This window comes from Mirounga leonina, unplaced genomic scaffold (genome assembly GCF_011800145.1).
Source record: "Mirounga leonina isolate KUSES-001 unplaced genomic scaffold, KU_Mleo_1.0 Mir_166, whole genome shotgun sequence".
Taxonomy (NCBI): domain Eukaryota; kingdom Metazoa; phylum Chordata; class Mammalia; order Carnivora; family Phocidae; genus Mirounga; species Mirounga leonina.
Window position 1 is genome coordinate 32,106,220 of NW_023270418.1, and position 13,428 is coordinate 32,119,647.

Sequence of the window (13,428 nt, forward strand, 5' to 3'; positions counted from 1 at the left end):
TGGAAAGTTGAATCAATTCACAAACCAGGGGGCGTCCTCCTCATAAAAGGGTAAGAAACTCAAGGGCAAGGATTGGCCTTCAAATGTTTGTGTCTCTCTACCAGCCCTGTCTCAGCGCTTGCCACATGGAGCCCTCTACAGGTGTTTGCTGGTGGCAGCTGGCTGCTTTTGAGGGAAGCTGGGCCTGCTGGCAGAGCTGTGTCAAGCTGGGGAGGTGACAGGAGCTGGGGGACTGGGCATCAGGAGAGGAACGGCCAGGTGCAGCCCATCAGCCACAGTATTTGTTTCTGGCATCGAAAGCCGGCTACATACTGATCTAATGGGCGGTTGGGCTGGGTCTACCAGGAAGGAGCATGGGAAGAAGGAATTGCACGTTGTGGCATCAGAAGGACATCTGCAGGGTGAGTGTCCTCTTTCTGGGCCCATCCTCCACCGCTCAGCCCAGTGTGGGCTTGCTCCCGATGACCGTAGACCAGCACAGTGAGTTCCCTGGGACTGTTGCCTGGCCTGTGAGAGTGGGTCTGGCAGATCTAGGGAGCTTTGGGTTCAACAGACAACAGTCTGTGAAGGTGGAGAAGAAGGGGGCCCAGGAAGTGGGTGGTCCTGTCCTCACCATTCCCAGTCAAAAGGTCTGGCAAGGCCTCGTGGTCGGCACAAGATACCTCTAGGACTACAACCCCTGTTTAGTAGATGTCCATCTGTACTCCAGCCCCAGCCTCTCCCTAGGACACCACACACGGGCAAGTCCCGATTCCCAGTGCTTATAAATGAAAGGACCTGGCTTTGAATCCAGAATGCTGGATCGGCTCACCTGCACTTAACCACTAAGTTAAATGACCTCTGAAGAGGCAACCACCCTCTTCTCTCCCGGATCTCTCCTCTGTCTAACCCGCTATTTACACCTCATGACTAAGGCCCTTCATCATTTGTCCCCAACCCACTGCTCCAGACTCATCCTCTCCCCCTCCCTCTCTCACATCCTAGGGGCTCCCCAACCCCCCCCCACCAGAAGTCCCCACTGTTCCCTGAATATTCTGTGTCCACACCTTCCACCAGCCCTGCTTTCTCTGCCTGGGATGCCCCTCCCCCGCCTCAGTGGGGGGAGGGATGGAGACTAATTTTTCTTCCTTTGAGGCCCCGTTGGAGGGACACTTCCTCAGAGCTGCTGCCCTGACTTCCCACAGGGATCCACAGCATCCTTTTTTGGAATCTTACATTCCATACTTCTGCAGGTCCCTCACAGACCCCATCCCATGTTACATTCTAATTCCTGTGGCCTTGGGGCCTGCCCTGTGGCTTTATTTCAGCTCCCAAGGTCATATCTCACCTCTGAGCAGGGACCCTGTGCTGGCTCAGGGCCTGGTATATAATAGCTGCTCAGTGAATGTTCTGGAAGGCGGGGATGGGGGGGTGGGGGGACACGTGGGCAGAAAGGCCGGTGCCTCTGATGACTTTGCTTTTCTCTGGGCTGAGCAGGGTAGTACAGGTGTGTGGTGAAGCAGGCCTTTTCTCCATCCCTCCAGAAAATTCGCTGACTGCCTCCCTGAGGCTCCATTTTTGAGAAGGGGTGGGGCTGGGGAGGCAGAGGTGGATGGGGAGAACAATAGTTGTTCATGCAGCTGGGTGCTCTGCCCAGGAGCACAGACCACTGTGTGGTCAAGAAGGCCCAGCATAGGGATGCCCACGAATCCCTGTCCCTCTCAGGGCCTCAGTCATCCCATCTGTCAAATGGGTACAAACATCCCTACCCCACCCAGCTCATCAAAGACAATAGAGCTGAAAGCACTTTGGAAATAAAGACTCAGTGAATTGATTATACAAATGAAGAAGGTTGTTATTAGACCCAGGAGCAAGGTTGGAGGGAGAAACAGCCAAAACGTGGAGTAAGTGCTTAGGACTCCTGCCTTGAGCCTCTTGAGGGAAAGAGAAGCAGGTAGTGGGCAGGAAGAACAGCACCTACAGGGAGGAGGGAGGTGGGGGCTGGGTCCTGGCTCTGCCACGGACCAGTCATTTCCCCCTGAGACCTGGTTTCCTCACCTGCACAAAGGGAGAGCATAATCCCTGCCTGGCTCCCCTCAAGGGTCTCAGTGTGACTTGGGGATGGAAGAGCTTTGCACATTGTAAAGTGCAGCGCACCCATGGAGGCTCTGGGGAGTGGAGACAGTTAAGTCTTGGCAATGAAAACACTGTTTGGGGCCCACGGGATCCTGTGAGTACCCTCAGATCCCTAATGTCTGTTCCTTTTCCCTGCTGCCCTCAGCTTCCCTGGCATCCTCTGCCCTGGGGTCTGAGAGATTTGATCCTGGGGCTACTGAGGCCCGGGGAGAGGAGGAGCTCCCCACTCCCACTCTCAACCTGAGGCTGGGCCACACCGGCCACACGGGCCACACCACTGGCAAGACCCCACTGGTGGCCTCTGATCCCCACAGATTAGCAAGTGCATTTCTTGAGATTAACAAATATACTCATGATGGGGGGAAGGGTCATGGCCCTTGGCCCTCTTTTCCCTGATTGGCGCCCTTGGAATGAGGTCTTGTGTGCCTCTAAATAGTCTGTCTCTGTGCGTCAGCTCCATTCCTGGGTGAGGGTTAGAATGACTGCTGGTGAATTCTTCCTTGCAGCCCCCAAGTGGACACCAGCCGGGGAAGGAGAGCAGCACCCACTTCCTCCTGGCACCCCCAGACCAAGGGGCCCCCGCCCAGCAGAGGCTTGAACCCAGCTCGCCATTCCCCCTGCGTTGGGGTCTCAGCTCCGAAGGGACAGCAAGAAGAGAGTTGTGGGCGAGCCCTGGACGGAGCACTTCAGAGCAGAGCCTTGAAGAGGAAGGAGAAGGCGGCTCCACAGGAGAGCCCCAGGGCCAGGAAGAAGGTCATGAGGGTGCCGGCCACCTCCCTCTCATGTGGCAGCACCTGCCTAGAACACACAGGAGTAGGAGCTCTTAGGAAACACAGGGCCAAACCTGGACCCAGCCCCGTGCCCTCTGCCCCCTGTAAAACAGGACACCTGAATTCTAGTCTGGGCTGACCCCACCTCTGGGTCACCATAATTAGGCCCTTCTCTCTGGACTTCAGTTTCCTGATCTATAAAGCAAGGCCACTGCCAAGGACATCTCTCGGGCCCTGCAGGCCCAGTGTTATAGGATTCTAGATTCCACTGCCTTCATGCTCCACAAAACATCCCAGCCTGGTCCTCCCTGTCACCTTTACTCTCTCTGGATTCTCAACTCCATTGTCCCTAGAGTAAATAGCCCACGAACCCCCACTTTGGATCAAGACTTTAGCTCCACCTTCAGCTGAGAATTTTGGGAGGATCTGGGGCCTAAAGGAATGGTAGTTCGACCCATTTATTTCATAGATGGGGAAACAGGCCCAGAGGGGAGGCTCTAGAAGGAGTCCCTGGGCTACTTTGTTGGCAGGAATGCCCCCAGCTGAGGCTCCCTCTCCCTAGCTCCTGCCTTGGGCCGGCTCAGCAGGTAAGGCCTGACCTGACAGGGGAGCACCAGCGAGGCCTAGAGACAGCTAGGGCCGGGCTGGCCAGAAGCCGAATGGGCTCCCCTCTCGGCAGGCCCACCTCCCCACCCCCAGGCCCTCCCTCCTGGCCCCCAGACCTGGGCGCCAGGCACATGGTGAGGGACATCAGGTAACCATTGGAAACAGCGAAGAGCAGCATGAAAGTGATGAAGTAGGCATCCTGTGGGAAGAGGATGGGCAGCCGGGACCTCTCGGGCACGTGGCACAGCATGAAGAGCGGCACGAACAGGATTCGCAGGCAGACAAGCAGGGGCAGAAGCCGGCTGTCCTCATCCGGCTGTGGCAGAGGCTGGGCTGAGGGCCGTCCCTGGGAGCCCACCCCGCCTGGACTCTGTCTCTTCCCCTGACCTCCTACTCTATGTGAGCCAGTGAGGGCCCAGCACTGAGGCCTCTGGAGAGTGAGGGGCCGGGCCAAGGCCACCCAGCAATCAAGGACTGGCCTGGGGCTAGCCTCCTCCACCCCTCCTGATCTCCAGCTTGGGCTCTCTGCATGGCAGAACTGGAGACCTTACACAGCATCTTTGGTTTTCTAGCTGGGTTCCTCCAAGTACCCCTGGGGGTTCCACAGATCCCTTTGGGGCAGGCAGTGCTGCTGAATGGGATTGGAGGCTGGGGATCCAGGCCCCAGCCCAGCTGGGATCAGAGCAGGTCCTCTTTGGCCTGCTTTATTTGTTGCATCTCCTTGGAAGATTTCATTTAGAGAAGCAGCACCTTGGCTAAAAGCAACCCAAACACTAGGAACCTTGTCCAGCCTCTCACATGGGACAGGAACCTCCATGTAAGGGTCTCTGGGCTGGGCACCGAGGGCCAGGTCCTGGGCTGGATGCTGGGGACATAGGTCAATTGGACATGACTTCTGCTTTCAAAGAGTTCACAGTCCAAGCCCTGGCTTGCATACCTCCAGGGGTCAGGTGTTCACTACCACTTGGCCAGCTCTTCTGTTGCCAGATCTAGAATGGTCCGGCTTTGGGGAGATCACCTTTCTGAGCTCTTTCACACCCTCTGATCCCCAACTGCTTCTTGAAACCATCAGAGACCCCCAGCCCAGGTGTGCTCACCCACAGGAAGTAGGAGGTCAGGCTCCGTCCCACCCAGTCCATGATGTTGAAGAGAAGGAAGCAGCAGATGGGGTTGAAGAACTGACCTGGGAGAGAAAGAGGGCTCGTCCTGGCCCCTCCCCCCTCCTCCCTCCCCTTCCCCATCATTCCTCTTCCCTCCCTCTCCTCCTCCCCTGCCCTGCCCTCTTCTGCTTCCCAGCACTCACTCCACTTCCCAGGACTGGTGGAGCTGGTCACCATGGCCGTGATCGCAGGGAACACGGACAGAGTGACGGTGAAGACCAGCACAAGGCACAGTGCCGTCAGCCAGATCTGAGAGCCAGAGGCAGGGGTGTAAGCAGGCAGGGCCGACTAGGACCCAACACACAGCCCCAACCTCCAAGCCCTGGCCCGGGGGCAGGACACCTGGGGCCTGGCCTCGCTGTGTTCCCGACCCACTATGACCCTGGCACCTTGAAGTGGACAAGGCGAGCACTAGGGCCCCACTCCATTCTAAGGGTCTTTAGAGAGGGCTGGAGAGAGCAGGTGGTTGGGGGCCATATCCAAGCCAAACCTTTTGGAAGACAATGAAAACTGAAGGTTTTCCTGGCTTCTGGGGCTCCTCTGGCTCCAACTCTGGCTCCTTCTCAGCGTCCAGATCCAGAGTCAGGGCTACCTTCTGGGGGCTGTTGGGAATACCGTTCTCATCTGGGGCAAGAGGGGAGGGCAGCGTCATGCCTGTGACAGCCAGGCTCGATGGACGGCGATTCCCAGCAGTTAAAAACAAGTGACTCTCCTCCAGCCCGGGATGTAGGCAAAGAGAATTAACTATGGAAATACGCTAAGCTACTACTTAGGAAGCGCATAGTGTGTTGGGCAGAGTTAAGCACCTTAGATGGATTATCTCACTTCTACTGCTTTCCAAATAAAGAAACTGAGGCTCAGAGAGGTTAAGGGACTTGCCTAAGGTTACCCAGGTTGGATGTTGTGAGGCCAGGGTTCAAACAAATGCATTTGGATCCAGAACTAGTATGTTGGAGCTCTATTGTCCCCTCATTTTATAGAGGGGAAAACTGAAGCTCTAAGCCAACAGGGATGACTTTCCTCCCGCTGAATTTCTTCTGTGTCTGCTCACACAAGGCTACTAGGGGTCAGGACTCCAGATGGGGAGGTATCACAGAGGGGAAATGCTTCCCTGCGGAGGTAGCTTTAGCCTCCCCAGGGTCTTTCCCCTCCGCAGCAGGGTCCCAAGCTCACCAGACTGGAGGAGCTCGGCTTTGGTCTCCAGCTCCTGACCTGGCGCCTGTGATGGTTTCTTGGCTAGATAGTAGCGGGCAAACTCCTGCAGAAGGAAAGCGTTGGCCCTGCCTGGCTTGGCGAAGGTGTCTGGATCCCTCTCCACCCTGTCGACTTAGAGGCTGGAGTCCCCCAGTGGCTGACTCCTCTGGGGATCAGGTCCCTTCCTCCTCCTCCCCTGGCCGCTCTCAGGGCCTCAGACCCAGAGCTATATCTGAGATGCTCTGAAGTGGGGCCTTGAGCCCAATACCAGGCTCACCAGGTGGGGCAGGCTCAGGTAACACACGATGGACATGAAGATGCCCACGCAGGGTGTGATGAAGTACCCCAGGGCGGAGGTCTGGGCATCCACGCCACCTGTGCAGAAACTTCAGCTGCAGAGTGGACAGGGCTGGTTCCATTGGCTCCCACGGGGGTGGGGGGGTGGTAATGACTCTTGTCCCCCTTCCCATCATGCACTTCTCAGATTCACCTCCTGGCCTCTTCCGATCTGCTCACTGACAAACTCAGGAACCTGTGCAGGTCCCCAGCCCAGCCCTTTGCTTCTCTCATTCCTCCCTACTTGTCACTTTTGTTGAGCACCTATTATGTGCTCATTTTTATTGCAGACTCCTTACAGTCTCAGGACAGAGCTATAAGAAGCACATCAGTGGGGAAACTGACACAAGTGAAGTGACTTGTCCAGTGCCCCTGGCTGGGGAGCAGTAGAACTAGGATTCCAACCAAGTTTACCTGAATCCTAAACCTGTCCCCCCTTCCCTGCACCCCAGGCTGCCGCCACTTCCCAGCAGCAGCCTCAGGAATCCTGCCCCTGGCCTCAAGTTAACCCAGTCCTCACCTGATCACTCTCTCACTGGGTCCAAGAGCCCCACTCCCTACCCCCAAACCCAACCCCCTGCTCCCCATCACCTCCATCTCTACCCAGAACCCAAGGCATCTCCCTCCTAGCACACTTGGTCTGCTCCCCAGAATCCCAGAGGCCACCCCTGCCCTCCAGCCACCCAAGTCCACTCACTGGCCATGGACATGAGCATGGCCAGGGCAGCGAAGATCCCAGCCAGGCCCTGGCCGCTGAGGAAGAGGGTGCTGTAGGTGGAAGGCATGGTGCCCAGCTGCCCGAAGAGGCTGCCCTGCAGAACTGCACAGAAGGCTGTGGAGGGAGAAGAGTGGGGGCTGCTGCTCAACAAGGCAGGCCTTAGAGGCTCCCTGGAGGAGGCGGTGGCAGGGTGCCCAGGAGACTCTGGACGAGGCTGGGCAGGCATGAGACTTTGGGCACCCTGGTGTAACAACCCCCTTCCCCTTCTTCCTTCTTCTCAGGTGCAGCCATAGGTCTGAGGGGCTGGGGGCCAGGAGGCCTGATCTTAGGTCATGGTAGGTTTGGGACAAGTGACTTTTCTTCTCCCCCTGGGCCTCAGTTTCTCATCAGGGATAGGAGTGTTACTACTGCCACTGTCTTTCCCTCTTGGATACGTTGGGTCCTTTCAGCTACAGAGGAGGCTGGGCTGAAGCTCTGGGTGCGCGGGGTGGGGAGGTGGGGGGGGCAGCAGTACTCACAGTTGATGAACCAAACAGAGGCCATGGTGATGGAGAAGAAGGGCCCAGGGCTCATGTCCACCTTGACCAACGCCGCCGTCAGGGCGAAGAGCAGCAGGATGACCAGCAGGCTGCCCAGAATCCGCACCGTCTCAGGGATGCTGCTCGTAAGTAGGGGCAGAGTGGGCAGCAGCTGGACCCCGGCCCGGCAGGGGGAGGTAGGCAAGAGATTGAGCCCAGGGTTGGACAGTGGGATCTGGGGGGGCGGGCATGCAGGGGGAGTGGAGGAAGGATGGGAGGTCTTCCCTGGGCCCAGATGGAGCTTCCTTAGCAGGGGTGGTGGAGGTACCACAGAGGGATGGCCCGCGGAGAGCCCAAGGGGCGGGGCCTCTCACCACTGGTACAGGAAGGAGTTGAGGAGTGTGAAGAGCAGCAGGGGCAGCTGGGACAGCAGCGTCACCCAGTTGTTGAAGTTGAAGGTGTCTGCAGGGCCTGTGTGGTTGGTGTCCAGGATCCCGGTGGTGGTGTTGACCCCAGCCAGCCGCCCCTGGAAGTACTGCCAGAATGCCGGGGGTGGGTGCACAGGGGGGGTACAGGGTCACCCTCCAACCTACCTGGAGGAGCCCCCCAGCCTTTCCTCTCTGCTCCTCCCATGCTTGGGATTGCTCAGTTAAAGTCTGCAGGAGCTGTCTGTTTGTCCTTGCACTGATCCTAGCACCTGGCACACAGTCGGAGCTTGATGAATGTTCCCTGAATTGAACAGCTGATGTCTGGGACAGAGCCCAAGCCCTAAGAACCCCCAACTTGGGCCTTGCTCCATCTTTGAATCACGCTTCCTCTGCAGTGCCCTGGTTCAAGCCTCTACCCCCACTCCGGCAGCGCCTTGTAGATTTCTAAGGATTTATTGAGTGTCTACTGTAAGCCAGGCCCTGGCCTAGGTGCTGACCAACTGCTTTCTCTCTGGAATACACATTCGTTAAGCCTCTGCTTAACTTCTTCCTCCCCGCTGCCCACGGTTCCCTGTTGCCTACAGGGCAAAGCCCCAAGATTTTGGAACAACACTGGGAGCCCTTCAGAACCAGATCGTGGCCTCCCTTTTGTGTTGCATCTCCTGCTCCGTCCTGCTAAGCTCTAGGGACCCCACACTCTGGCTCCTTCTCTGAACAGTCTGGCATTCCCCTGCCTTGGTGCCTTTGCAAGGCTGTCATCTCTACCTGGAATGCCTTCCCCCTTTCCTCCCACTTCCCCCCAGCCCCCAAACACCAATGCTTTACCTACCCTTCTCCCAAGTTACAAATCACCTCTTCTATGAAGCACAAAGAATTATTCCCTCCTCTGGGGACCCAAAGGACTTTGCTCCAAGCCTGGGGTGGTAGGTGCCATATTAAATTATTAATGGCTCTTTGGTACCCAGCTCCCTCTCAAGACCAGGGGGTTGATTCATCTTTGGGTCTCCAGGGCCCAGCAGAGTGCCAGACACTGAAGAGACATCTGGAAAGTTGTTGCATTGAATATATATGAATAACCCAGTCCCAAAGAGAACACAAACCCCACATTGCTGCCTTCCCTTGAGAGAATGTAAGCTCCATGAGGGTGGAGGCTTCCTCTGTTGTGTTTATTCCCATAGCCCCAGTGCCAAGAACAGGGCCTGGTTCACAGTAGATGCACATTATTGACTGTTGGATGAATTCATGTAATTTGTGCTATTTCAAGGAAAACCAAAGTCTTGGATAACCCACTTTGGGAGTGGATTAGCCCAGGAATGACTAGCCAGGAAATAATGACAAACAGGGGTGGGGGGTGGATAGTTCTTCCCTAGTTCCAACCCCACCCCCCACCCCCCACCCCCCTGCTGGTGGCCTTGCCCCTGTAGGATCTGGGCATCCCTTGACCTTTCCTATCTATGAGAGGGGCGCCTCCCCTCTCTGAGGCTCGGTGCTTCAGCGGACAAACGCGCAAACTGGCATAATGAGGAGTCAAAGGCTGCACGTCCAAGGCTGATGGTGGTTGTGGCCATGAGGCGGGCACTCTAGCTGCGAGTCTCACCGGGATGGCCGTAATGAAGAAGTTCCAGGGAAGCAGCGTGCCCAGGCCCAGGATAAAGAAGCTGATCCCGACCAGGTGGTAGCTGTGGGGATCAGTCAGAAGGTCACCCTGAGGACGCAACGCCTCAGCCGCGCCCCCCCGCCTCCCAGGCAACCCCCTCCGCAGAGCGGACTACAACCCCCATCACGCCGGCTCAGGCAGCCGAGGGAGGCGCTGATGGGAATTGTAGTTCCATCCAGTCTGCTTTGCGCCTTGGAGCGCCCGAAGGCAGCGGGGCTGCGTTGCCCACGACCACCCGGATCCCCGTCCGCACCCCACCGGGTCCCCAACTCGCCTGTCCTGTGGGGCGTCTCCTCGCGCCATGGCCGCCCAGCGGGATGCGCGGGGGTGGGAGGGAGGTGGCGTGCTGCACCTGCACCTACGCGGGGGCCCGAGGGCCGGAGGATCGGGGAGACTGGGTCTTGCGGGCAGTGGACAGAGGGAGGGGGGTAGGGTCTCCCCGAAGGGGACGGGGCGGGGGCGAGGCGGGAGCTGGGGAGGAAGGCCGGGACTGATTTCCAAGGGAGTCAGGCTCCACCGGCTCGGACCTCGCTCCGCCTCCGGGGCGGGGACAGAGGGTCGCACCACCCCTCCCCACCTCCTCTTGGCCCGGACTCTAGACTCCCGCGTTGGACCCTGCTCAACCTCGCGGTCCTCGGACCCACGACTACCCCCGCGGTCCGGGGCGGCTTAGAGGCGGCTGACCCGAGAAGGTCCCCTGGGGCCTCCCCGCCCCGCGGGCACCCGTCCCGGACCTCGGCGGGCGGGGTGGGGGAGGCAGTAGGGGAGGTACCGCGCCCCTCCCCCGCCCGGAGCTGGCCAGCGGACCTGGTGCGGCTTCTTCCCCCCCAGCCAATTCGGAGGTGGTGTCGGAGCCGCGCAGCGCGGGGTAACGCGGGAGCCCTCTGAGGAGCCCGCTCGCCCAGGGGTAACCCGAGCGTCGGCCGCCAGCCGTCCTGGCGGCTGCTCCGAGCTGGGTGCTTCGGGAGGCCAAGGAGAGGGCCAGATGGTGGTGCTGTCGGAGCCCCCCGCGGGTCTGGAGGACGGACGGACAGACGGGTTCTCCTCCTCCAAGCCGGTGCCTGGGGAAGCGCCGGGCCTTTGGGGCGCACTGCGGCGGCGTGGGCCCAGCTGGGGAGCCCAGGCGGGCTTCCTGGCGACAGCGTGGCTGAGCTGCATTCGGGGCAGCAACGGGTTAAGCAAAGGCTCTGGAGGAAAGGGTGACCCGGAGGTGCTCTCCCAACCCTGCCGCTAAACAAACAAACAAACAAACAACTTTCGGGCGGCCCCAGGGCACAGTACACCAAACCTATTAAGAGGCACCCACCTCCCACTTTTTTTTTTCCTGTGAAAAACTTCGAAAAGATTATAGACCATTGCAATTTTGGAATTAATTTGCTCTAACTCATGTAATTTACAAGTGGGTCTGTTTGCTCTGCACTCACCGTACATATGGGGGATGCTGGAGAAGTGAGAGGCTCTAAATCACAAATTATTTTCATAAGCAATGAAATTTTATGACCACACACCAGATTACGTGTGTGTGTTTCTCCAGTCGACTGTGAGTCTATGGGGCAAAGACTGTGCTTGTCTGGCTCAGTGTTTTATTATTGCAAACATCTAGCGCTCCTGCCTGGTTGGTAGCAGGTGCTTGATAAATGCTGAGTAAATAAATGGATTGTAGTAACATACAGCGACTTGAGGGAGAAAAGAGACAGCATTAAATTACACTGAAAGAGAAAGTTACTCTCTTTTCAATTTGTTTTCAAGCCTTTGGAATATGTGAAGAGGAAAGTCTCAACTTGGTGCTAACGTGTTTCTAACACCTGTTGGTCTCTCTCCCTTTCTCTAACAAAGAGATGGCTTCAGGGCTTCTGCTGACGACTTTATCTAAACAGAGGTTATTAATGTTCATGTTCCTTCTCTATTTTTTAAAAGATTTTATTTATTTATTTATTTGACAGAGAGCGCGCGCGCGCGCTCAGGAGCACAAGCAGGGGGAGGGGCAGAGAGACAGGGAGAAGCAGGCTCCCCACTGAGCGGGAAGCCCTATAAGGGACTGGATCCCAAGACCCTGGGATCTTGACCTGAACTGAAGGCAGATGCTTAACCGACTAAGCCACCCAGGCTCCCCTCCTTCTCTATTTTTATTGCTGCTTTATTTTTAGGGCTACTGATGCTAGCTTCGTATTTATGATAATGATACGCACTTTTCCTTGAAAGATAATATGTGTAATATAATAAACGTTTATAAATTTATTAGAATTAAATAAAAATTAAATATTAATAAATTAAAACATAAGTTTGTTAAAATAATGAAAGATTAAATTTTTATAATTTATTTTTTATAATTTATTTAATTTAGAAAGAAATGTGTTTATTTTACACCTGAAACTAATGTAACATTGTGGGTCAACTATACTTTAAGAAAAAGTATAAAAGATAAAAGATAAATTTGTTTATAATTTAATATAAATTCAAAATTAATTTCTGAAAAATGAGTCATTTAAAGACAATCAAGTAGGGGCGCCCGGCTGGCTCAGTTGGGGCAGCATGTGACCCTTGATCTCAGGCTTGTGAGTTTGAGCCCCACGTTGTGTGTAGAGATTAATTAAAAATAAAATCTTAAAAAAGCAATAAGGAAAATTAAGTGAAAGGGACTGCAGGTAGGGCACAGCTGTGGCTCAGGTTTCAAAGGAAGGTCATGAGGAACTGAGCCTGGGGGACGCTGCATTTGTTGAGAAGGTGAGTGAAGAAAATGAAGGCATTTCAGGGAGAGAACAGCCTGTACCAAGACCAGGGACCTGGGAATGCTGGTACATTCTGAGACAGACAAACAGATCCCTTTGGCAGGCCTGGGGCTGGGTGAGGGGTGGGTGGGCGGGGAGCAGAGGGCTGAGACTGCCGGTTAGGACAGGAGGAAAGAGTTTGGATGTCAATTTAAAGGAGAGGTTCTCAACTCTCAGACTTAGTCAATCACAAATATAACAAATGTTTTGTTGCTATCCTGCAGTGAATTAATATGTAATAAAACCTATCTCTACACCAAAAAAAAAATGTCAATATAATGTCCTAATTGTACTACACAGGATAAGTAGAAGTATTTAGTAATAAAATAGTGTGTGTTTGAATATGCAAATGCTCAGGCACAGTGGAGCAGTCGGGTGGGGGTCCCTCTCTATAAAACCACAGTGAATATTTTTATTTTTATTTTTTTTATTTTTTAACCACAGTGAATCTAACGGCTGCAGTGTGCGCACCATGCAGGCAGGTGATGAGCCGGCCACTCAAAGACCCTCTAGTTTGCTGTTGGTGATGCGACTTTCTGAAGTGGTGACCAAGTCTTGGCAAGGCTCCAAACAAAACCAAGTGCAGCTGTCTCTTTACCTAGACAGTGGCTGTGTTACTGAAGGATGCTGTGTATTCTCCAACCTTACAAACAATGCAGTGTGTCCATGCAGAAAATGGGGTTAGGGGCCAGGCTCAGAAAATCATCAGCTTGGTTTTCAAAATGAAGAGATTTTATTTTTAGTGCCATTTTAGATTTATAGAACAGTTGTAAATAGTACATAGAGTTCCCATATCCTCACCCTCCCACCCTGTTCCCCAGTTGACCTAATTATTAACATCTTGCTTTATTGTGGTACATTTGTTACAATTTATGAACCCACATCAATACATTATTATTAAGTATAGCCCATAGTTTACACTAAGATTCACTCTGTGTTTATATGGATTTTGACAGATGCATCATGTCCTGTATCCACTATTATGGTGTTATACAGAATAATTTCACTGCCCTAAAAGTCCCTCATATGTCACCTATGCAACCCTTCCCTCCAACCCCTGAATCCCCAGAAACTACTCATCTTTTTACTGTCAAAATAGTTTTGCCTTTTCTGAAACATCATGTAGTAGGAATCAGACAGAATGTAGTCTTTTCAGGC

The 13,428-nt window shown here is 54.8% G+C and overlaps 1 protein-coding gene across 1 annotated transcript; it reads right to left on the reverse strand.

Annotated features, from left to right (window-relative positions):
• Positions 1-1,815: 1,815 nt before the first annotated feature.
• On the reverse strand, positions 1,816-10,303 carry SLC29A2 (solute carrier family 29 member 2). Its single transcript, XM_035013319.1, has 12 exons — positions 9,777-10,303; positions 9,443-9,524; positions 7,792-7,952; positions 7,418-7,557; positions 6,879-7,013; positions 6,123-6,220; positions 5,825-5,909; positions 5,142-5,275; positions 4,795-4,900; positions 4,589-4,674; positions 3,608-3,807; positions 1,816-2,913 (listed from the first exon to the last, which is right to left on the reverse strand). Exons 1-12 carry the CDS (start codon positions 9,803-9,805, stop codon positions 2,802-2,804), a joined length of 1,368 nt encoding a protein of 455 aa, XP_034869210.1. The 5' UTR covers positions 9,806-10,303; the 3' UTR covers positions 1,816-2,801.
• Between the last annotated feature and the right edge of the window lie 3,125 nt (positions 10,304-13,428).